The sequence below is a fragment of the Durio zibethinus genome, chromosome 3 (genome assembly GCF_047325235.1).
Source record: "Durio zibethinus cultivar Kanyao isolate XHJ-2024 chromosome 3, ASM4732523v1, whole genome shotgun sequence".
NCBI lineage: Eukaryota > Viridiplantae > Streptophyta > Magnoliopsida > Malvales > Malvaceae > Durio > Durio zibethinus.
Window position 1 is genome coordinate 2,617,846 of NC_143164.1, and position 24,359 is coordinate 2,642,204.

Consider the following 24,359-nt stretch of genomic DNA (forward strand, 5'->3'; position numbering starts at 1 on the left):
ACATATATTAGATTTTATTATGTTTTTTATAGTTATACATGTTATTTAAAAATAATAATCAAAGCGATATTTTTAATATTAAATATAAAATCTTTTATTAATTTAATGATATGTAATTTATAATTTAAATTATTTATATAAAGCATTTAAACTAAAATGAACTATACATCTTTGTTTTATCTTTATTATTAATAAAACGTGTTTCGTGAAAAAAAAAAACTAAAACGAACAGCCACACAAACTAAACACAACTATATATATTTGTGTGTGTGTATATATATGAATATATATATAACAAGGAACTCTTAAACCAATCACAGCTTACCTTGCTTAACTTAATAATGATATAATCACGCAAAAAAACAAAGAAACAACTAACTTTTTTGGAATTATATCTAGCTGAGATTCTTGAGAATTCGGTGGGTTAAACACTTCTTTCTGGAAAGACCGCCCTAAATCAGTTCCAACAGGTTCATTCCAAGCATGACAAGAAATCGCCAAGGCATCATCCAAGCAAGCCAAATTGTTCAACCAGATTATTACAAGGATCATAGCCTCGTGGAGATCTCACTTCACCAATCAACTGGTCAATCCCTGCTCACAAAACAAAAAAGGTAGAATTTCAATCCAAAACCAACTGCTTCATCTTCGCAAATTAACTACAGTAAAATTTTAAAGCAATAACTATTTTGATACCTGTATCAAAATTTCGCAAATAAATGCTTTCAACCCCTTGCACAGAGTTATCAATAAACTCCAGACTCTCTAGTTTGGTCCTTTTCTCGTTTGTAGCCAAACCTTTTGCATCAGAGGCTTGAAGCTTCCTTTTACAACGAGCACGCCTGTTCTGAAACCAATTATAGGCATTTGTTTCAGAAATTTGACCATGTTGTGCCAGTTCAGCTGTTATCTCTTTGATCTTTTGCTTGCTTGGAGTCCCATTTCCTTGGACGTCGTATATACTCTCCAGAATTTGAAGCTGCAATGCTGTTGGAGTCCAGCGCTGTCTAGCAGTGATCTTGTGGGCAATAGTGGCCACTATTGGATCACAGTAGGGATTTCCCAACCTTATTCCTGAATCACAGAAACTTTAATATTTATAGTAGCAATGAGAATTGAGAAACACTCACGCAATTTGCAATGAAGTCCTAAATCATTTCACATTAATACCATATATAATTCATTCGGATTATGCCTACAAGAAAGCTACCAAAAAATCCTTTATAGGCCATATAGTCTGAGCATCATTACAAGACCGCTGCTATAGGTGTAGCGAAGTCAATACATGCAAAACCAATTTAGCATTGTAGTTTTATAACCAGCAGGCAATTAAGCAAGAATAGTAGAGGGAAAAGAGAATGACTGGCCAATTTGATACTCTCTTCAGTCTTCATTTGCCAATGAATGGTCTTAATTATTGCCAGAGAATTTTAGAGAAAACAATTTGGGGGAAGGAGTGATGTTTAACAAATATAAATGCCACTTACAGAACAAAATCAGCTTCTGTTGTCTTATTTTGAACGAAATATTCATCCATAAAGGTAGAGCCACCCATGCCAACAATTTTCTAATTCATGCTTCTTATTCACTGACATTACATGTACTTCAAATTTACATGAAACGAGAATATATGCAGAAACACCTAATTTAACTCATCTGAAAGTCGATAGACAGAAACATCAATCAAGCATTGAGTTCACGACCAAATGCATTTATAACAAACAAAGTAAAGACCAAAACCCAAAAAACATACATCAGAGGCACAAATAAAAGGGGAAAAAAAACAAAACGGACATGGCTTTGTGCATCTCAGCAAGCTGCTCAGAATAACCGCATATGCAACTATCTGTTTCCTCAGTTCCTTCATCTGTTCATCAGTCATCACCTTCCCGCAAACCCCATTCTGAAATTGGTACTGCAAATACTCTTCTTCTCCTTGTTGTTGCATTTCTTGATTTTGCCACTCCATTTCCTCTTTCTCTCTTTCTCTCTCTCCCCTGTTAGCTAGTTAGGCTTTTTCTCCTTCACCAAACCACTTTTTGTCTACAAAGAGCCATACCCTTTGAATATGATCTGCTTCAATTCAATTTATCGAGGAAGAAGCGGCCGCAAAGATGGTAATTAGTAGCTAGCAAATAATGCTTGATTAGAAACTGAGGAATCAAGGGAGCAAAAAAATGCATAAATTAGCGGAGAGGAGAAGGTTCTTTCTTTGTCATTAGCTTTAGCCCAGCGCATTTTAGTGCCGGGTCGCGCGGGTAACTTTGTGTCTGATTATGGAGCTTTTTAGCTGCTATTGGATTTCAGCTGCCCAATCACTACACCCGGTAGCCGTTGGAGGGTATTTCCGTCAACTACGTTTGAAATTGAATTTTAGTTTCCATTCCAAGTAAAATAAATGACCAAACCAAAGAGGCCTTTGAACGTTGAAAATTCATATGATAACTTTTTTTTTTTTTTTTTGGTAACTTAACTGGGGAAGCCATATGAACCAGAAGGGACGGTGCCAAATCCAACTGTCAACAATGCTTATTTGCTTTATCTCTGCCACACCGATTATTGAAATTTCTGCTGTTATCGGGGGGATTTCGGTTCTTTGTCTCAAATTAGAATCTCATGCATTTACAATTACTAACTAGGTAAATCAAGAGACTGCTGCTAAATTTAGGGGTGGTTGATTAGCTGCTTCAAGTGGCAGCCAGCAAACAAGCAAGTTAGACAAAACAGTTTGATCCTGTTGATTGCTGAAAAGGAACACTTTTATTAGTGAAAAGAAATCAAGCAACAGAATGTTAGTTAACTCCTTTTTCTTTCTTATGTTCTCTTACACCTCATTATTTTGCGAAGAATATATAATTACCAGAATACCTATTTATGCAAAGGAAAAAAGAATACATTACCAGAATATTCGTACTTTGAACTTAATAAACCTTTGATGTCAAGTCTAAAGATAGAATTGATGAGAAAACAAAATTCAATGTATTTGGATTGCTTCTTGTTCAACTTTCATGATTGGGCTAAAAGTGCATATTCAAACACGTCCTGTCATTTTCATTGAACAAGGAGAGCTAATAATATTCGATAGCTTTTGCTGGTAAACTACTCAAAAAAAAAAAAAAAAAAGGTTTAGCAACACTTGATGTCGTTGCAAAATATCAATTTATCATTATAAAATTTTTTTGGTAACGACAAAAATTCATTGTAAGGTTGTTATCCGTACTTTTGTTATTAAAAATATATGCAACAAATTTTAATGTATAAAAAAATTGTCTAAAAAATATTTATTATAATAATTTTTTGTTGTTAGTAAGTAAATTATATTTTAAGTAACAACTCAAGATGGTTGTCAAATCTTTTTTTAACAACCACGTATTTGGTTGTTAAAAGTTTTATGTAGCAATATTATTTTAATTGCTTAAAATTTTTAGTAACACTATTTGTTTTGTTGTAAATCATTTTTGACAATAATAATTTTATTATTATAATAATTAATTTAATAACGACAATAATTATTACCAAAATTCTTATGAAACCATAATTTTATGCTCTTAATTTTTATTGCAACAATTTAAAATTATTTAATAATTAATATTATTGTTTTGCAAATAATCTTTAACAACAATATTTTTGTTGTTATAAATAGTAAACAAAATATTTAGCACTAATTTTATTAATTTTAAAATGTTTATTTAAATACATCAAAGAATTTGAAAAATTCATACAAATATTAAAAAATAGAAAATAATATTAATTTGAAAGGTAATATAGTTATTTATTATTAATTACAATCTTCTCAAAGTTTAATATAACAAGTGACGTAGTCGATATAAACTTAAAATTGTTGTGTCAATGAAAAGTCAGTATTTGACAAATCCGTATTTAACATCTGCTTTGAAAAGGCTCGTAACTCAATTGGTTTCTTAGGAGTACCGACAAACAAGCTTCCCATGAGTCTTCAACAGCTCTATCAAAGGCAGCAAAGGGTTTTTTAGCAGTTACTGTTGGAGAGGTTTCGATTTTTACCGAAAAATGTTGCGACAACTCTGCCTCAACCCTGCAACAAAATTGAAGTTCAATCAAGTTAATTAGGATCTTTACTACGAAGTAGGCAAATAATTCTTTTAATCATAGATGCCAACAAAAAGAATGGACCAAAAATTAAAGGAGAAAAATCAGTAGCTTCCACTAAGAAACTGGAAAAATAGCTTTCACTTGCAAAATTGTGAAAGAGTTAGGAAAAAACTAATATTACCCGGAAAGAAGATCATTCTAGTATCTCTTGCTGCTCGACATGTTGACCCAAAGGAATCCAGACAACTCTTTGACTCTAGTTTCCACAGCTTTTTTGATAATCATTTCGTTCATAGAGAAACTCTTTCCATGCCAATAATTAAAAGTCATTGCCAGTGCCAGAAAAAAAAAAAAAAGGAATTATTTAGCATAAGCGTTAAAATAACAAAATATGAACTTAAATCAAATATAAATGAATTAAAGGACAATTCAATCGTATTATCAATACTAAATGACTACTAAAATCCTACTTATCTTAAACTTTCTAGTAAACTTAATCAAAGCCCGCTACATGTTCACTATTACTGAACTAACAAGCTAAAACATTGAAGATTTAAACCAAAGGGGAGCTCATCTGCTGGTCCTAGTACCATAGTTATATGCATTACCAGACTTACCATTAGATAGCAAACAAATGACCATCTGGGTTTGAAGCTTAATATTCATAATCAATGCAATTTCAAATGCCTTGTTTGGGTTAAGCATAACACCTTTATCCATAACTTTCATCACAAAGAACAAGTCAGTCCCACATAGTTCCACCAAATGCACACTACCAAAAAATTAGCTGACATGAAAACATGTATGACAGAATATACATTAATTATCCTACAAAATTGAGTGTATAATGGCAGATTAATTAGACAAACCTGCCAGTGTCGCCTGACCTAATCCCAATGGTTTACAAGCCTACAATGTTTTAGACCTATCCCTTCTCACACTATCAAGAACCTACAAATTACAAGAGTAATGAGATATAAAATCACATATATACTGAATGTGTAAGGGATCAGAATGGAACAATATAGAGTAAAATGTCAGATACAAGTATAAGATAAAATGGAGAATGATGCTACAATATCTGTTCTTCCTAATTCTTCTCTTAAAATTTTTTCATAACCACCTGGGAATGATTAATACATAAATCTTCTGGATTCTGCAGGCAATGAAATTTGTTGTTAGATTTTTTTAAGACAGAGAGGTTTCAAGGAGAAGGGATTAACATTCAAGCATTACCGTATTGGCGCCTGGAAGATCCCTCACTGCTTCATCAACATTTTCTACAGTTTGTTTCACCTGCAAGCAGCAATTATGCTCATTTTTCATATCAAGCCAACAAAATTACAAATATTTGATAGAATACAAAAAAAAAATTATTCAAAGTCTGGCTTTTTCTAAATTGATTGGTTAATTAATTAATTGTGAAACAAAGAAATATAATATACCCGTAAAACAAAAATCAAATAATTGATATGGCAAAATCAAAATATAATTAAAATTTAGAATATAAATTATTTTTATTGTTCAAAGTCCAGAGATCAATACGCCCTAATATAAGTTAAATTAAAATTGAAGCAAATAAATTACCTCAAAGTTATGAAAATGAAAGAAAAGTTTTGTAAAAAAATTAAAAGCAAAAATAATAACAATGAAATAATTTTAAAAGGAATAAATAAAAGAAAAGGGAGAGACTCGAAGAAGGAAGAGGGGGCAAAGCTCGCTGAAAGAAAGGGGGATGGAATAGGGTACTTGCCGTCTCTAGGGAAGGGGAGGCAATCGGGTTTCCTTGAGGATGATGGCTGTGTCTCTCGATGATTTAGGAAGAAGAAGAAAAAACAAAGGAAAGGGACGATAAATGAGAAGTGTTGGTCGTCGGCATATGGGAAGAATGGGGACTTACAGGCGAAGGAGAGGGATAGGGCATCGGGTTGCTCAGAGAGAGTTTTGTGCTATGTCGGCACTTGTGATTTTGTAGAGAAAGAAGAATGGGAAAAAGACGTACTAACGTTAACGCAGGTTGCTACAATATAACTTTTTTTTTTAATTTATATATGAATTAAAATAAAAAATTAATAAATTACAATAATTAATTTTAGTAAAAATTTTAATTGCACAGAAAGCTTACCAATTATGATATTTTGAAAAGTAATATTAATATTTATTTATGTAACCAATCATAATTTAGATTAAAAAAAATTTATAAGTTTAGTTCATAATTCATTAAGTTTAGTTCAACTAAAATTTATTAATCCATTGCAATTCATAATATAATCAAATATGGATAAAAAGAAAAAGTTAATGAAAAAACAAATCACATGAAATCTTAAAAGGTTTGTTGTAACTCAGTGAAGAATTTAGATATGTTTTCATACTATGATGCACTAAATTATTTGTTTTTTATAGTGAAGAAATACTAGTTCCCATCCTTTCTATTCAAATAGTATTTGTTTTATATTTGTTTCACGTCATATTATTAAATGGAAAAATATCAAGATATAAAATTTTAATATGATGACACTTTTTTTTTTTATTTTTGTTCCTTATATATATATATATATATATATAGTAGAGATCCATTTATATTATTATAAAAGTTATAAATTTTTTTTATCTTTGGATTAAAATTATATTCATAATACTTACATTTAGTCATTTTCATAAAAATTCAGAAAATATGTAACACTTACAATGATATAAATAGATCACTCCTCATATATATATATATTGATATTTATTTCAAACCTCAAAGAGATCTTTGATTGAGACATGAAAATATTGATTTAGGTTTAGTTAGATGAAAATTTCTTCTAGTTGCTACTTAAAGGCCTTTATATTGAAAGAAAAAGAAAATTCATTTTAATGTAAAACATTTTGATTAAGCAACTAAGAAGTTGTTTCAAATATAATATAATATCGCAACTGCTTTTTAAACCATTATAAATTGGAGAAGATTTTACAACGATAACTTTGTGTTTCATAATAACTATTTTGATTGCTTTATAAAATATTTTTAAACAAATTTATTTGAGAACAATAAAAAAATTTATTACAAATTTAATAATATTTCAAAACATCTTTTTTAGTATTAAATGATGTTGCAAATATAATATGATTTCATAAAATTTTTTTTTATCGTTACAGGAATTTACATCAATAAAAAATATCGTTGAATAAAATATTTTAAAAAATCAAATAAAAAACGACTATAAAAAATTATTACAAATACAATAGTATTTTGCAACGACATTTTTAATTGTTAGAAATTGTGATCGCTACAACGTCATTTTGTGGAAGTGGTTGACGGTAGCTACAACGTCATTTTGTGGAAGTTGTTGACGGTAGCAGGTGGACCTAGCTCTTTGTTTGTCATATAATAATACAAAACTAAGTGATCGAAATTCCTACGTCCTCACTGCGAACCGCAAACGCAGAATTATTTGAAAGAGATGATAAGGATATTGTGAAGAGGGAATAAGGCGTCTAATCATGACTACAGAAGATGAAACGGAAATGATTCTCCTCCTCAATCCTTTTAAGATTGGAAGCTTTAGCCTCTCTCACAGGCATGTTAATTTCATTCTACTTTTTTACTTTGATTGGGACTTTTTTCATTGATTTGTACTCTATATATGTATATATATTTATTTGATTTCCAAATTAGTTTAAAACCACAGAATTAAATTTGAGTTCCTCAACACATGTAGTAGTGTAAAAATTTGAGCTCTCAATGTTTCTGAATTCTGATCCTTCTTAAAACTTGTGTGCGATTCTTTTTTCTTTCTCTTAATTTCCTGATGTTTTCATGATGTCGCTAATAACAAGTGATTAATCAGATCAGCTAACCTTCAAAATATTGGAAGATTACTTTTGGCATGTCATGAGCTTCAACGTCTGTATATACAATATAGTAAATAATTACTGCACTATAACTAATAATAATTAGTATATACATATATTGTTTAAATAAATTGTTTTGTAGGATAGTTTTGGCACCCATGTCCAGACTGAGATCTTACAACTTTGTTGCTCAACCTCATGCCATTTTGTATTATTCCCAAAGAACAACACGAGGTGGTTTCTTGATCGGAGAAGCAGCCGGCATTTCAGAGACTGCTCAAGGGTAATTTAATTTTACACATTAATCCTATACTCCTTTTGTTGAAACTATAGATATATATACATATGTATATTTTATATCAAGAAATTAATCTTATGACTTGAACTGCAACTTACTTACAAATTAAACCTTTAAAAATTTGAAGCTATCCAAATACTCCTGGCATCTGGACGAAAGAACAAGTGGAGGCATGGAAACCAATTGTGCATGCTGTTCATGAGAAGGGGGGCATTTTCTTTTGTCAATTATGGCATGCTGGTAGAGCTTCTGATTATTGTGAGTAATTCTTCACATTTTCCTCATCTCTAAGAGCAGAATCATTTCTAAATATATAGTATAGTGCATGCAGATGCAGTAATGGAACTCCATATATTGGTTTCATATGTAGGTTTCCAACCTAATGGGCAGCCCCCAATCTCTTGTACAGACAAACCAATACAAGCTAAGACTCACATTGATGGCACAACAGAAGCAGCTTTCCCAGCTCCTCGTCGATTGACGATCCATGAGATAAAACAAGTCGTAAATGACTTCAGAAAGGCAGCAGGAAATGCTATGGAAGCTGGTATTTTTTTTAACAGCTTGCCTGGGGATTAATTACACTTTAATTCACATGAGTGGTGGCATCTATCCATGGCCAACTCTTATGTAGAACTGTCAATTTTTCCATGACAGGGAATTTAATTCATAATAATTTCATCTGCTCGTTTTCATCTTCTACCTGTCCCTGTAGCAAAAATATGCCTAACCGTCTGGATTATAATGGTTATAGAGACTATGCTGGTAGCATATATATGAATGTCCTGGAAAATTAATGATTTGAAGTTACAGGTTTTGATGGAGTAGAGATTCATGGAGCTAATGGGTATCTGATTGATCAGTTCCTGAAGGACCAAGTGAATGATAGAACAGATGAATACGGAGGGAGCTTAGAGAATCGTTGCCGCTTCCCTCTGGAAGTAGTTAAAGAAGTGGCTGATGAGATTGGAGCTTACAGAGTAGGCGTAAGACTTTCTCCCTTTGCCGATTACAATGACAGTGGGGACTCAAACCCTGAAGCCCTTGGGCTTTACATGGCCGAGTCCTTGAACAAATACAGGATTTTGTACTGTCATATGATAGAACCAAGGATGATCACTCAATTTGAGAGTCAAAAAACAAAGGATAGTCTCTTGCCAATGAGAAAGGCGTTCAAAGGAACGTTTATAGTGGCCGGTGGGTACAACAGAGAAGACGGAAATGAAGTGGTTGCTAGGGATGGTGCTGATCTTGTTGCATTTGGACGCTTGTTTCTGGCTAACCCTGATTTACCAAGGAGATTTGAGCTTAATGCTGCGCTTAACAAGTACGATAGAAACACCTTTTACACTCATGATCCTGTTGTTGGTTACACAGATTATCCACTTCTTGAAACCGACAACTAATTTCCTTTTATACATAATAATTTATTGCATATGAAAGAACTCCGTTTGTGTATTTATTTATCAAAATGATAGTGAACAAGGGATGGTAAGATCTTCTCCAAAGTGTTTTTATTTTTCTTCTCTCTGAAGTTATGATGTCCACTTACTGTTGATGCATTTTGGATAGAACTATGAAATGGAAAAGCTGTTGTGTTAATAGAAGATTTGTTTGTGCATAACATCTGGGCACAAAGAATAGGATTGCCGATGAACTTCATTTCTCTTTTGTTGGTTTGGTAATTGACAGCTTTTTTTTTTTTTTTTTCCTTTTTATTGATTACAAACAGACAAAAAGGTTAGGGCCAAGTCTTCCTTTTAATGTGTTGTATACTAACATATGGGCCAGGAAAGAGTCCATAATGAATATCAACTATTTATATCCCGGCCCTCAATAAATAGATTGGGCTCGGAATGAATGGTAAACGGCCCACTTTATTTATATATATATTGCAGGGCTGGAATTGAATTTTTACCCAATGTCAACATAAAGGAAAGGAGAAAAGTCTGCTCTGCTGCAATGTTGAGACGCAAGAAGAAGCACAAAGGAAACACAGAAAGGTCTCAAAGCCAAAAGCTTACGAGTCACGCAGCCAATAAACATAAGAGCACATAGATCGCTGACGTGGCATGAAATTTCCAAATCCCGCCTAAACCACCCCACCCTCCCCAAATTTCATTTCGTGCGCAATTGAATTTCAATTTGCCCAACTTAATATCTCCGCCATTCGGCCCCTCATTCTCACACATATTTTCCTCTATCTCTTTCTCTCTCTCTTCGACTCTAACCCTAGCTCACCCACCAGGTATTTCCCCTCGTTTTTGCACGGATTTTCTCGTTTGCTATTGATTTCTTCTGTTTTTTTTCGCTGATCTGCGATTTTAAATGCAGGGTTCAACATGAAGGGAGCTAAATCTAAGTCAGATACTAAGAGCGCTAAGTAAGCCTTTCTCGTATTTTCTCTTCGATTTTCTTTCGCTTCTTCAGATTGCTTGTTCTAAGATCTTAGATCTAGATCAGGATTTACGTTTCTCTCTATTTGACTTTATTTTATGATTTGTTGATAGGCTCTCCGTGAATAAGAAACCGATCACGAAAGGTGGAAAGAAATCGGGGAAGGCAGCCAAGGATCCAAACAAGCCAAAGAGGCCTGCCAGCGCCTTCTTCGTTTTCATGTAATCATTCACGAATCTCTCCTGTTTTTGTCGGTATTTCTTTAATCTTTTTGTTCCGTTTGCTCCGTGGAAAACTCTGGCGTTTATATTCTTCGTAAAACAACAATTGAAGAGGTGAATTATACGATTCTTCTATGGTCAAAGCAAAAATGAGCTTCGAGGAATGATTTTATTGGTTTACTTTTGTATTTTATTTAATCCATTAATTTTGATTTCCTGATTTAAGGGAGGAGTTCCGTGAGCAATACAAGAAAGATCACCCTAAAAACAAATCCGTTGCTGCTGTGAGTGTGAACAATGGCTTTTGTTGTTTGTTTATAGGTTTCTTTTATTTTAATTTAATTTTGCTTTTTCTCTTTCTTTTTTGTGGTTAAATTCAGGTTGGCAAAGCTGGTGGAGATAAATGGAAGAGCATGTCTGAAGCTGTAAGTATTTTGCTATTTTCAGCGTTGAAAATCTTTTAAAAAGTATGTGCAAATATGCTTTCGATTAATTTAAAATAAATGATTTTAGGAAAAACAACCTTATATTGCTAAGGCAGAGAAGCGAAAGGTTGAGTATGAAAAGAACATGAAAGCCTACAATAAGAAACAGGTGATTTAATTTAATTTTTTAAATTAATTGTTTGTTAGACTCTGTATATGATGAGCAAAAAAGTTTCTAATTGGGTTGCTAATAAGTTCATGAACTTTATTGACTAATTGCAGGCTGAGGGTGCCAAAGAAGATGATTTAGAGTCTGAGAAGTCTGTGTCTGAGGTGAATGATGACGAGGATGATGATGAAGGCAGCGGAGAGGTGAGTTGCGATTTGTTACAGTGTTATTGATCTTGTGGGTTATTTTGGACGGGTTATTTTGGACCTTCTTCAATTTGGTTTCTTTTTATGTGCAGGAAGATGATGATGAGTAGGAAGATCCAGAGAGGATAGCATAGTCAATGTAGGCTGTGATAGTGTTTGATCATCTTATGTTAATGCTTTGATATTTCCATGTTGCTCTTTTAGATGTCCATGCCCATGTCATCTAATGAAAAAAATGTATCTCGTGAATCCTGTTGGTTTCTTTTGACCTTCAGAATAGTTGTAGATGGGAGATTTACTGCTATATGTACTTTTTCCATTTTAAAATGAATGGCTTAGATAAATGCTCTGTAGAGAATTTAGCCCTCATCTATAGCTTTTTATCCTAATGTGCATGTTATTCTTTTGCTGCTTGTTTCAACCCTTCTGTTAACTTTAGTTTTCTGAGATAAAACCTTTGAACAGTTTGATTAGTATAATTGCTTCTGTTATTTTTGTCGAACCGGGATGATACCTGTTAATTTATCAACGTGACAAGCTTGAGGTTTTAATTTTCGATGGTTTTGCATGGCTGTTTAAATTGTTTTCTTGATTTAACAATAATTTTGTTTGTAATTCTGGTTTTTGGTTATTATTTTTCATGCTTGCATGTTTCTAATTTCAACTTAATTAGATTTTCTTTTAATTATCAGCCTTTCATTATTTATATATGTAAGTTCCTTTGTATTATCATCTTTTATTGTATATATAATTATTTTGTGGGTGCTGCTTTGTTGTGTTTGTGTGGATTGGAGGGTTTATCATTAGGGTTGTTTGATGTCTAGGGGTTTACGACCTTTATCTGTTTTCCTTTTTATAGTAGAGGTTTGTAATTGTTTATCTGTTGCCGTTGATTATCGATGTGGAGTCATCTATTCTGTGCTGAACGTGTTTTTGACACGATTTATTTATTTGTTTTTTTATATATTTTATGATTGAATGTCCAGGTCATTAGAATTTGGTCAATGGCCCGAAGTTATACACGGCTAAAGGTCAATGGTCAATGTTCTAATGTTCCAATGTTCCGTACATAAAAAGGAAAAGTGTTATGGAAAAAAAATAAAGTTACTCCAGATTATGTGTATGTCCTCCCCAACTCTTTTTTTTCGTGTCAAATAAATGCTGAATTGGCATGGGAAAAATGGGTGAAAAAAAAATCTTAAATGGAAGTTGAGTTGGTTCTCAAAATTTGCGAAGTTACCTAACGGAATAATCATAAGTGGTAAGCACGAAAGGTTTGAAAATGATAATTTACTTGTTTTGTGCGCAAATCTTTTAAAAATCATGGTTCGTCATAGTCAATTAATATCTGTATGTATTTGGGTTTTCGCTTATTATTATTATTTGTTGGGTTTTTCACTAAGAAGGCAAATTCGTCAAAATAGCTTGAGAGTAATGGGCCGGCTTAAGAGAACAATAGGCGCATACAAGGCACGTAGGATATATATTTATATAGAAAAGCCCGTAATGTTAGGCTACAATTTCCAATCGATGAAGACGAAGACGAGCTCGCCCTCTTCTTAACAGGTTTCTTTTCATTAATTAATCCTTTTGTTTAGGGTTTTGTCATGTTCTTGTTTTCTTTTATTATTGAATCTGCTTTTGCTAGTTATTATTATTATTATTAAGTGAAATATGGTTTCGTAAATTCCGTTTGTTCATCTTAGATTAATCAATGTTTAGGGTTCTTTTATACACTCTTAGAACTCAGAAAATCTGTAAATTCTTAAGAGCGAAGAGAATTGTTTGTAGTTGGGGGCTTGGGGTGTTCTTTTGATTTGCAAGAAAGATTGAGCTAAAAGAAATTACAATGCAGTTGACTCAATGGTGCCTATGGTGAACCGTTGGTGTTTATTGAAGTGCCCTTGTTTACAATCTAACCTTGTAATTGGTCAGTCTTTCTCAAAGATTCTGGATTAGTTTTTTCAGTTTTAATTTATTGGCTCATTGTACTAAGACTGATGCGATCTTTTGATTTTCATGATTAGTTTGGGACATTTTTTTCTTTAGTTTTTGGTGGCAGTGGTGCAAAGTTAGGGCACATGATGTTTTTACACTTGATCTCTGAACTTCAGGTAAGTTCACCTGTTGACAAGTTTTTGTGCTGATGCTCTTTTCATTGCACCTCACATTACGTTGCAACATTTTTTTGTCTTTCTACTCCCTTGTTTTCTTCTTTTTGATACAAATGAATTTGGTGATCTGCTCGCTTTAAGTGTACCTTGGTGTGCAAAACCTAAAACCGTGGTTCACTTTTTCTAAATGATGACGAAGCTGACCCTATATCCTTGATATACATGCGATAAAGAAGCTTTTATTTATTTATTTTTTATCTATGTTTGGTAGAATTAGTTGGAGGTCTCAAAGGCTACGGTTTATCAAATATTTACCGTGATATGAGTTTGTGTAATGAATTCATCAAATAGTGGTATAAAAAGTTGCTAGGCTACTCACATTTTATCAGTGTATGCATATTTAATTATTTTCTCTAATAGCATATTCTACTCTTTTGATAGATAATGCATCTTAGTACCTTAAGTGGGGAATGAATTTGGCAATGAAGCTACAAATGACCATTTTTCAACTTGGACTATATAAAGTGTATATGTGCAAGTGCCACTATAACCATTCATATGTAATGGTCTATTTTGTGTAGAGGCACTGAAAGATGAAAAGGGTGAAGTCCATTCATTAACAAAAAAGGTGATTGCAAAAATACAAAATATGCATTTAGAAAGTGCCCATTTCTAAGGGTGCATTTCAGTTTCTTTTAATTGGCAACTAGGCAGAGTAAGTAGCCATGTGGTTCATTCTTTTTTGTGAATTCATATGGATCCACCAGATGCTATTTGCTATAGCATTTTTGTTTATTTAGTGATTTATGTAAACTGAGTGACTGTTCTTAATCCTAAATACTTGGTTATAGTTGATTCTTTCCAATCTTTATGTGAGCATAATACGTTCAGTTACCATCATTGTTAATAGCTTATTGATAATGTGCAGGTAAGAAAAATGGGTAAATCTAAGAATATTAATGTGAATAAAAGGGATGTGTTGAAGTGGATGCAGCCTATGGATGATGTTCTAATTGATGCACTGTTGCACCAACAGAGCCTGGGAAACAGGGTTGATAAGGTTTTCACTACAATGGCATATGAGAATATGGTGAATGAAATGCATGAAGGGATTGGGATGCCAATTGAGAAAGGTCACCTGAAAATCGTATAAAATTCTGAAGCATAATTTTGGGTGTTATGACCATTTCATGCAAAACTGGCTTCTGCTGCTATTCAGATGGGACTGATGTTAGCTTGGGATGGAGGGTTTTGACGATTGATTATTGAATCAAATTGCCAGTTGGCAGTGAATAAGATTAAGGGCAATGTTCAAGTGACAGATCCTTGTTATCATGTAATTCATCAATGTCAATAGTTTCTCAGTAGAGATTGGAACTGCAAGTTTCAACATATTTTTAGAGAGGCAAGCTTTTGTGCGGATTATATGGCTAGCTGGGCTTTTTGGTTAAGGTGGTATTCTGTATGTTTTAACTGATCCTACTTTAGGAATTGTCAAGTTGATGCAGGGGATATGTTAGGGGTAGCAAGGCTTAGAGCCTTAAGAATGTATGTGGTATTCCACTCTTCTGTGCCCAAAAAAAAAAAAGGGAAAAGTACTTGTGGAGGGTTAGAGGCTGAGAGCCTTGTTTGGTTGCCCAGCTGAGGAGCGCAAGGAATTTTTATTGCAGTGGTTATTACGGGTGCTGGGAAAAATGGAAAAGGAAGGGGTTGTACTGCATATAAGATGTTTGCTAATTTATCATTTAATGATGTACCGGTAGCACTAATTTTTTCTTTGTTTAATTTTTCTTTTTTGGTTGAATGACCATTTACCATGAAAGGGAAATCATTATAATAGCACACCCATATGATTACCTGCTACATGGAGCCGAAATGACTGTTATAATACATACATATAATAGAAGATACAAACAAGTAAATGGTCTGATGTTTCCTTCATTGATGAATTTATACTCTTATTATTTTATTTTTTTTTTTGTGTTTAAGAAAATCAATTGTATATTCTTTTGGCCCAATGATTTTTTTATTTTGTTTTGTCACCAAATTATACACATTCGGCCCAATGAGGGGTAAGACTAAGATATTTTGGCCCAATGCAGCCTAATGAGGGGTAAGACTAAGATTTTATTTAACCGAGATATGAGAAGTGCCTTTTAAAGTTTCAATTTTATTATATATATATATGTATATATATATAAGCACCAAATACGTGATTGTTAGGTAGAGCCCAATCGCCTGCCAAGCCCGGTGGGTTTCCTGATCCTTACAACTCTCAAGTGACAGGCAGAAATCCAAAATAAGTTGTTAGTAAGGGACGCACAAACTGTTTGAAGATATTTCTGTTAAGACTTTAAAGTATGTAAGCATCTACGCCGCACAAGCTTCATACCGGAAAGACACGAATAGCTAAAACAAAAAGAAACAAAATGGATTGCATCTTCTCATCCATCACCGCATATCCTATCATACCGTTGAAAGAAAAGCCAGCAAAGAGCAGTTCTATAACTACCATGGCATATCCCAACAGCTATAGAAAGCTACCCAAGAACCTCCGTTATCCGCGTCGCACCAAGCTTCCTCCTGACTTTGGCGTCAACCTATTCTTGCAGAAGCCCGGAACCGACACGGCCACTGACACTCAACAAATAGATTCAATTTCCGTTCGCAATAATGATTCAGAAGAAGAAGACGAGGGGAACAATGTTGTTTGGGAATCAGATGAGGTCGAAGCCATATCCTCACTTTTTCGAGGAAGAATTCCTCAAAAGCCTGGAAAATTAGGCAGAGAGAGGCCTCTACCTCTCCCACTTCCATACAAGTTACGACCATCGGGATTTCCTACGCCAAAGAAACACGTTAAATTGGCAACTTCTCGTTCGTCTGTATCAAAACAGTTATACAAGAACCCAAACTTTCTTATTGGCTTAGCCAGAAAGATTAAAGACCTTGCTTTCGATGAAGATGTGTCTGCAGTTCTAAATAGGTGGGCTCCTTTTCTGCGTAAAGGTTCGTTGTCAATGACAATCCGGGAATTGGGTCACATGGGTCTTCCACAACGAGCTCTGCAAACTTTTTGTTGGGCTCAGGAGCAACCTCAATTATTCCCGGATGATAGGATTTTGAGTTCAACTGTCGAGGTGTTGGCAAGGAACCGTGAATTAAAAGTGCCAGTCGACTTGGAGAAGTTCACTAGCTTGACTAATCGGAGTTTGATTGAGGCAATGGTAAAGGGGTTCATCAAAGGTGGAAGCTTGAACGTTGCTTGGAAGCTTTTTTCACTTGCTAAGCAAAGTAAAAGAATGTTGGATCCAAGCATTTATGCAAAGTTAATGTTGGAGCTTGGAAAGAATCCTGATAAACACATACTTGTGGTGGACTTACTGGATGATCTTGGAGTAAGAGATGATTTGAATTTGAGCCAGCTGGACTGTACAGCCATCATGAAGGTTTGCATTAGGCTTGGGAAATTCGAGATTGTTGAGAGCTTGTTTAACTGGTTCAAACAATCTGGGCGTGATCCAAGTGTGGTCATGTACACAACATTGCTTCATAGTCGTTATTCTGAAAAGAAATACAGGGAGGCATTGGCTCTGGTTTGGGAAATGGAGGCCTCAGAATGTGTCTTCGATCTTCCTGCTTATCGTGTAGCAATAAAAGTTTTGGTTGCTTTGAATGATCTCTCGAGAGCTGTGAGATATTTTTCGAAACTGAAGGAAGCAGGTTTCTCTCCAACATACGACATATATAGGGACTTGATCAGTATTTATATGGTTTCCGGGAGACTGGCCAAATGTAAGGAGGTTTGTAAGGAGGCAGAGATGGGAGGATTTTCATTGGACAAACATACCTTATTACAGTTGTCACAACTTGAGAAAGAAATGAGGTTAGGTTTTTGAATTTTAGATGTTTGCTGCTCTACTATTGATTGTCATGTTTATATCTAGAGGCCTCTCTCTCTCTCTCTCTCTCTCTCTCTCTCTCTCTCTACCTTATTACAATTGTCACAATTGTCATGTTTTGTCCTTGTTAAGTTTTTTAACCATCTCTTTCACTGTTACTTCATTTTTACCATATTTATTGCGCATTTGTTTGAAGCTTTTACCTAGCAGCCGAGCCTGCAGAGGGGGGAAGGAAAGGACCAACACCTCATTGTCCATTTGTATTTGGGTTTGAGGAGGATAACATTTGAGCATATGTTTTAACCCATTAGAGAAGCATCCATCAATCAGGGAAATACCAAGTGTCTAAGTCAAGACTTTACCAATTGGTTTCCTCTGTCCTGTAATTACATGAAATAATGGTCCAAAAAAAATTGTGTATAGTTGGAAATGTCATGTCAAAAAAAATTCCTTTTTTTTTTTTCTTCTTATTTGATATCATATTGGTTGTTTTTTTGTGTAAAAGAGAGGTAATATGGGATTCTACCTTATTGACAGCCAGGGTGAGACAAGCTTCGCATTTGAAAGTACATGGAGGCCTGGAGAAAGCAGTTGAATGCTAATGGGTTCCCCCTCCCTTGGGCCTATTGGAGATGTAAACCATTAATGTATCGATGAGGCTCTGCCATCGGGGTGTTTCGTTGAATTCTTCCTGCAAGAAGAGTACCCGCGGCTCTTTCCAACACGTCGGTAATAAAAGCTCCAAAGTTGGTTGCTTCTTGTGTTTGTTATATCAGTTACAAATTCCTGTTTAACTAATTAACCAATGGAGTATATTTATATTTTTAGGAAAACAATTTGTATTTTTGGTGCCCTTTATTGGGTTTGTGATGTGTAAACATGCATGCTGCAATGCATAAAATAAATTTTAAAATTTAAAAGAAAAAAAAAAGGAAAGGAAGATTGATTGAAGGACCAAACAATACTTTTGATTGCTTTATCTCTTTTTCTATCTCTTATTTTTTAAGATTGTCGGTTAATAATAATAAAGAGTAAATTAAACTTTGAAAACTTAATTATAAGAAATTATTTTTTCCTTACTTGTTTTATCTTTCCTTTTCTTTTTGTTACTAGTATTTCAAAAAGAACAAAGAAAGCAACAAAAACAATGGTTACACTCACTCACACAAGCAAATTCGTCTCACGTGAGAGTTGGGCACATCCATGATCCATCCATTTCACGTGGCATTTATCACGCAGGCATCTTCGCGCGCATTATATACATATTCCCATTAGAAAAGAAAAATAAAATTAAATAGTAAAGAAAACAAAAATCAAGTATTGTTTAAAAAAAAAAAAAAAAACAACGGGAGGTGAGACAGCTGCAGAGACAATGACCAGGAAGAAGAAGAAGGGAAGAAGACCCTCTCTCTTAGAACTCCAAAAAAGCCCTCGCAAACAACAACAACAACCACAGCAGCAGCAATTGGTTCAACAAAAAACTCATAATCTCATAAACGCTAATTCTTCTATCAATTCGAACCACCGATCCTCGCCGGAAGCCCCATCTTAAAGGAGGCTCCCCAGTCCCCGACTTGATTGCCGGAGAAGACGATGATGACGAGTTGACGACCAGCGCCAACAGAAGAAGCATAAGCTATTGCTTGGCCTTAGTTCTTCTCGTAAACATCAGAATTATCCGACTCCCTTGGGGCCCAATTCGGCCTCCTATGGATCCAATTCGAATGCGGATGGTGAGGATCCTGAGGCATCTCTCAAGCGTCACAAATTTACCAACTTCCGTCCTGGATCTGATCAAATGGTGTTCATTAGCATATATTTTTGGGCGTCGAAAATCGAAATTGCTTTCTTTGGATTTTTTAAAGTACCTGTTTTTCTGTAAGTAGAAACAAAAAATATATATCTTTTTTGTTTGGATTTTTATTAAATTTTTTTAAAATTGAATTTTTAGATTTCGCCTGTCAAATGAATTTTTTGTGATTGGATCGGAGATGAATGGCCGAGTTTGACTAAGTCATGTGCTGTTATTATTATTATTATTATTGGATTTTTGGTAATCTTGAAATTGTGCTGAACACCATTTCTTTTTTTGTTTATTTCCTAATTTAAAAATTTTCCATTATTATTTTATTCTTTTGTTTTTGTCGTATTTAATCTCTCCTGTATTTATGTGCAAAATAATGGATGCGCAGACCATCATGCTGAAAAGCCTCAATTTGTCTTTTTCTTTTCTTTAATAATACTAATAATAATAATAACTCAGTTTGCTTCTTTTCGTCTTGTACTTGCTTTGAGTTGTTGTAGCTTTTTACCATAAGTTTCCTCCCTGGTTCTTCAATAACCAAAGCAAATATCTCTCCTATGGTTTATTTTGAGAGTTAAATAAAACATATAAATATATATTGTTTCTAAGAGAGTTCATATTGTTTACAGGGAGAAAACGTTTCGAAAGCGACAGACACTGTTCATGGTATAAATCAATCTCAGTTTTCATGAAAAGCATTTGGGAATTCTTAAAAAACGTGTTGGGTTTTGGTAATTAAATTTAATTTTGTCATATATGTGGACGGGGTCACCAGTGGAGTCTGGCCCCACAACACGTTTGCCAGACAAAAAGTTGTTAGTGTTCACGCTTGACAGGCTTCAAAGCCAAAGGTATGTGTTACTTTTGGTTCATTCGATTTTTCTTTTTGTATCCTATCTTCTTTTTATTGGGTTGTGATTGTTTTTGCTTAATCTACTCGCAGGAAGGACACTTACGGGGTTTTCTCTGAGCTAGTGGATCCCGAAGAGGTGCATTTTCTTTTTCATTCTTGCATAAATGTAAATTAATGAAAAGTGAAATCCCAGTTCATGAGATATCGGATTTATTTTGATACAGCTTCCTGATTACCATGGCATTATTGCACAACCTATGGACTTTTTGACGGTCAGGAAAAAACTTAATGAGGGAGCTTATAAAACCTTGGAACTATTTGAGGTTTGTTTCGCAAGACTGCTCTTTGCCAATATAGATAAAATGTTCATATTTGTGTTTACCCTACGACAAGGTGTAGAGGACAGGCTGATTAAGTTGTTTAACTGCATTATCTTCAATGGTGATTAAGTTTCTGTTGATATTTTCTGGATTTATCTGGTTGTTTTGTGCGTTTTCACTGAAATATTGTATACACCAAGTCAAGATTTTGCTGCCAATCGAGCAAGTCATTGTAGAATAGGGTGGCATGCTATACCTTTTGAGATTGTACTTTAGTGATGTTGACAATGCTGCTTTAGTTCTTAATATTAAGTCCGGTTGTGTTTATGATTGTGGGGTAGCATTTTGGTCAATTAAGTTAGAAATACTCTTTAATTTGGTTTGAGAGGATGGACCATCGTTATACTTGCCTTTTAACCTTCTTTTTTTAAAAGAAATTTATATAAAAATAGAAGTTAATTGGTGCTGCCAATGATTTGCCCATAATTTGTGAAATTTGATCATAGAACTTGCTATGTTTAGTTTGGCATCCTAACAGCATACACTTTTCCTAGCAGACAACTTTATAGGTTGTGATTTGCTTTTTGAGGTTAACTGAGAAGCTGAAAATCCTAATGAAATGATTTCTTGTCAATATGAATGCTTTGGACTTGTCCAATGAGGATAGTCTTTAGATTTAATAAACGTTGTAGTGACAGCTTTGTTTTAGGGGATTTAGTTTCCTGAACTCCCAGGATACTTGATGGTTCTAGTACTGGAATCTGAAACTTGTGACTTCGATTCATGCAGAAAGATGTTTTTCTGATATGCTCGAATGCAATGCAGGATAATGGACCAGATACAATTTACTTTTGACAGGTTTGGCTAGGTCTCAATTTGTATTAATTCCCTTGTTTTGCCTTTGGTTTCTGTATTTTAAGCGATTGGACTGGTTGGTTAGGCCCGATCAATGCAAGAGCTGGCCAAAAAGGACTTTGAGAATCTGAGGCAAGATAGTGATGAGGGTGAAACACAACCAAATGTCGTGAGGAGAGGACGACCACCTGGAAAGAGCCTCAAAAAGTCATTGGAGTCATCTTCTTTTGATTGTGTTGGTTCTGAGTTTTCCTCAGATGCAACTCTAGCTACTGGACCAGATGCTCCCAACTTTTCAAACATCTATAATTTGAGGAAAGGACCTAGTTCACACAAGCTCCGGTCTGCCGATACATTAATCAGGCGCTCCTGGTGTTCTCTTCGCAATGAAAATTCCGCCTGCTGGTCATCTGAATGGGAGAATGAATTTCCAGGTTTGGTATTAATAGTCTGACTTTTTATATATTCTTTATTCTTTAGCTTTTTAAATTGAAATCAAATTTTGTACATACTTTTTTTGTATTGAGCTATTTTTCTCTTACTTTGCAGCTTCTGTTGTTGAGGCCGTGATGAAGTATGGAAAGAAATATTTTGCTGTACATGAGAACAGGCGTGACACGTACAACCACTCATGGACTTCTGGACATGTGCAGCCTATCTTTTCAACCTTGAATGGAGAATTGAAGCAATTAATTCCGGTGTGTTTTCTGTGTGTATGCTGCCATAATATTCATTAAAGCATTAGTTAAAAAATTGATATAATTAGTGTATAAATAGACTCTCTGATCAACCTTAAATTCGTCAAGCATGGATAAAGGAATCCTAAAATTACTTTTATATGTTACTTTTGTATATAATAAATTGTATAAAGAATTCTGGTGTAAGAATAGCTAGTTTTTTGCTGGTAAAATTGACCCTATTTTATGTTTATATATCTAACCAAAAGGTGTTTGACTATTCTGACATACTATTATTAATTTTTAATGAAAAAAGAAAACAATCCATTGGCAGAATGGATAATTCGATCCCTCATATAATCATGGCAATCTCCTTGACAAATGGTTTTTACCTTCCTCATTTTAATTTTCTTGGTTAATTTCTACGTTAATTGTAAAGTTTTTACCTGTTGCTAACTTTTTTTTTCTCCTTTTCCAATGTGTACTAGGTTGGTTTGAGTGCAGAAAATGGTTGTGCTACACCATGTGCCCAATGCCTGCAAATGGTTTTCTTTCAAAAGAGACTAAGTTTACAGATAGATCAATAGTTTTACGTTGTGGAAATGCATTGGCTGTAGGCTCTGGCCTGGTGTCACATGCGGCAACTAATGTTGGCCATCAGCGGAAATCCTATAATAAACAAGACTTCCTTCCATTTCCCCCTGATCTAATGTGAGATTCCTGGCGCCAGGTTCACCTAGTTTTAGCGTGCCAATTGGTTCAACCCAGTAACCAGATTTAGCATTGCAACTCTGATAATTAGCAGAGCATTATTTCCATATGATTTGACATAAGGTAATTGCAGTATCAGGTCTTTGCCCGTATATGAATGAAAAGACACATTCTTGATTGGATGGTTCATTTGGTAGCAGTTCCTCAAGAAGTCATAAATTCAGATTGTAGCAAAGATTTTGTACAGATTGATATGTCAAAAAAATATTTCTTAAGGTTAAAAAATCAGAGATTTGTATGTCAAATCTGACTTGATGTTGAGATATTTTGTGTTCGGTCGTAACAAGACCATGAATATATAAAGTAGCTCAAAAGTAGAAAGTGGAGCAGACCGTTGAATGTTAACATCATACTTACTATTTTTTAAAAATTTCAGATTTGGTGAAGATGCATGTGTGAATAAGACGTTAATTGGAAGTATTGGGAGGCATTAAAGTAACTGCAGGCTTCAAGGGTTATTGTTAATAATAGAAAGGCTTGTTTAGATTATAATAATCTGGCACGAGTTTTGATTTTATTGTCATGTGCATATATATGTATATGTCTATGTGTATGGATATATATAGTCGTGCTAGTTTTCCTCGGAAAAAAGCGACTATGAGAGACCTCCATTAGCTTAATTTTACACAGGTCTGAATGCATGGACTTCAATCCTCCCCTGCTGCTTGGTCCAATCTCTTCCTATTTTCATTTTTTTTTTGGTTTGACAAAAATCTCTTCCTGGTTTGGTAAGATATCATCAAAGTCTTGTACAGCTGCCTTCTACAGTGAAATTTAAGCCATAGATGCGCGTTCCAAGCATATAGATGTTCCCTTTTATCCTTTTTTTTTTTTGAGGTAATATATGTGGATGCTAAGTGCTAACATGCCTTCCTTAATTAGTTCCTCTTCTGGACTGAATAATGATTTCCATATAATAGTTTCTGCTTAAGTTATTCTTTTTTTGGCCAAGCTCGCTCTGCTTTAACTTGGGAATTATATATTTTTTGGACCTACCTTACAAATATTACGCCCAATAAATCCCGTGTGGTAAACTATACTAGTCATTCATGAATGTCACTTGAGAAAGAAACAGAGGAAATCGATGCTCTCTGATTTTAGAAATGAGATGTGTGCTTTGGGTGTCCTTGGCTGCACGAAACACATTTCAGATTCAGTGGTCTTTGACCATTGAAACTGTAAAAAGTAGTCTTAACGATGAGTTGCTGACCAACTTTAAGAGGTAGAGTCACTTATTCGCGATTTGACCCGGCCAGTAAGAAACTCATGAACAACAGCTATTATAGCACGAATGTGTCTTCAGCTTCTCGACTTAGTAGTCAAGAGAACCTTACACAAAAAGTTGAGATTGACCCCAGCCTCCCTCTCTCTCCATTGTTATAGGGCTCTGCTCCATTAAAAAAAAAAAAAAAAATTTATAGCATGCACGCATCTTCAAA

At 34.3% G+C, this 24,359-nt stretch overlaps 3 protein-coding genes, 1 long non-coding RNA gene, 1 other non-coding gene and 2 pseudogenes across 30 annotated transcripts; 5 read left to right on the plus strand and 2 right to left on the minus strand.

The window, feature by feature from the left end:
• Positions 1-239: 239 nt before the first annotated feature.
• On the minus strand, positions 240-2,749 carry LOC111300441 (WUSCHEL-related homeobox 8-like; annotated as a pseudogene). The gene is made up of 3 exons (XR_016337722.1): positions 1,786-2,749; positions 697-1,088; positions 240-594 (listed from the first exon to the last, which is right to left on the minus strand). The product of XR_016337722.1 is annotated as a WUSCHEL-related homeobox 8-like (transcript).
• Positions 2,750-3,727: 978 nt separating this feature from the next.
• LOC111300452 (uncharacterized) lies at positions 3,728-6,075 on the minus strand. Of its 6 annotated transcripts, none has more exons than XR_016337760.1 (7): positions 5,825-6,075; positions 5,308-5,367; positions 5,195-5,227; positions 4,941-5,022; positions 4,689-4,793; positions 4,253-4,374; positions 3,728-4,054 (listed from the first exon to the last, which is right to left on the minus strand). It is a non-coding gene; the product is annotated as an uncharacterized LOC111300452 (long non-coding RNA). The 6 variants fall into 6 exon arrangements; XR_016337737.1 differs by having other exon boundaries at positions 4,689-4,843; XR_016337765.1 differs by lacking the exon at positions 5,195-5,227.
• Positions 6,076-7,470: 1,395 nt separating this feature from the next.
• On the plus strand, positions 7,471-10,264 carry LOC111300470 (12-oxophytodienoate reductase 2-like). 3 transcript variants are annotated; one of them, XM_089758031.1, is made up of 6 exons: positions 7,471-7,634; positions 8,051-8,191; positions 8,334-8,464; positions 8,577-8,753; positions 9,020-9,533; positions 10,105-10,264. In XM_089758031.1, the coding sequence occupies exons 1-6, from the start codon at positions 7,558-7,560 to the stop codon at positions 10,262-10,264; spliced, it is 1,200 nt and encodes a 399-aa protein (XP_089614157.1). In that variant the 5' UTR covers positions 7,471-7,557. The 3 variants fall into 3 exon arrangements, with proteins under 3 accessions (XP_089614157.1, XP_089614158.1, XP_022751840.1); XM_089758032.1 differs by having other exon boundaries at positions 8,616-8,753; XM_022896105.2 differs by lacking the exon at positions 10,105-10,264 and having other exon boundaries at positions 9,020-9,813.
• Positions 10,265-10,392: 128 nt separating this feature from the next.
• LOC111293998 (high mobility group B protein 3) lies at positions 10,393-11,993 on the plus strand. The gene is made up of 8 exons (XM_022887491.2): positions 10,393-10,454; positions 10,541-10,589; positions 10,717-10,824; positions 11,051-11,108; positions 11,205-11,249; positions 11,338-11,418; positions 11,532-11,621; positions 11,717-11,993. The coding sequence occupies exons 2-8, from the start codon at positions 10,549-10,551 to the stop codon at positions 11,732-11,734; spliced, it is 441 nt and encodes a 146-aa protein (XP_022743226.1). The 5' UTR covers positions 10,393-10,454; positions 10,541-10,548; the 3' UTR covers positions 11,735-11,993.
• A 140-nt stretch (positions 11,994-12,133) lies between these two features.
• Positions 12,134-18,602, plus strand: EMB975 (Tetratricopeptide repeat (TPR)-like superfamily protein). 17 transcript variants are annotated; one of them, XM_089758010.1, is made up of 6 exons: positions 12,134-13,190; positions 13,480-13,554; positions 13,652-13,738; positions 14,180-14,366; positions 14,667-17,624; positions 18,182-18,602. In XM_089758010.1, the coding sequence occupies exons 5-6, from the start codon at positions 16,168-16,170 to the stop codon at positions 18,240-18,242; spliced, it is 1,518 nt and encodes a 505-aa protein (XP_089614136.1). In that variant the 5' UTR covers positions 12,134-13,190; positions 13,480-13,554; positions 13,652-13,738; positions 14,180-14,366; positions 14,667-16,167; the 3' UTR covers positions 18,243-18,602. The 17 variants fall into 17 exon arrangements, with proteins under 17 accessions (XP_089614136.1, XP_089614145.1, XP_089614140.1 ...); XM_089758019.1 differs by having other exon boundaries at positions 14,775-17,624; XM_089758014.1 differs by having other exon boundaries at positions 13,674-13,738.
• LOC149519514 (small nucleolar RNA snoR101) lies at positions 13,712-13,775 on the plus strand. The gene has a single exon (XR_016341237.1). It is a non-coding gene; the product is annotated as a small nucleolar RNA snoR101 (small nucleolar RNA).
• Positions 18,603-19,147: 545 nt separating the features above from the next.
• LOC111298937 (uncharacterized) lies at positions 19,148-23,733 on the plus strand (annotated as a pseudogene). Its single transcript, XR_016340755.1, has 9 exons — positions 19,148-19,373; positions 20,074-20,110; positions 20,220-20,295; positions 20,388-20,433; positions 20,522-20,620; positions 21,407-21,475; positions 21,558-21,906; positions 22,022-22,170; positions 22,638-23,733. The product of XR_016340755.1 is annotated as an uncharacterized LOC111298937 (transcript).
• Positions 23,734-24,359: the final 626 nt, after the last annotated feature.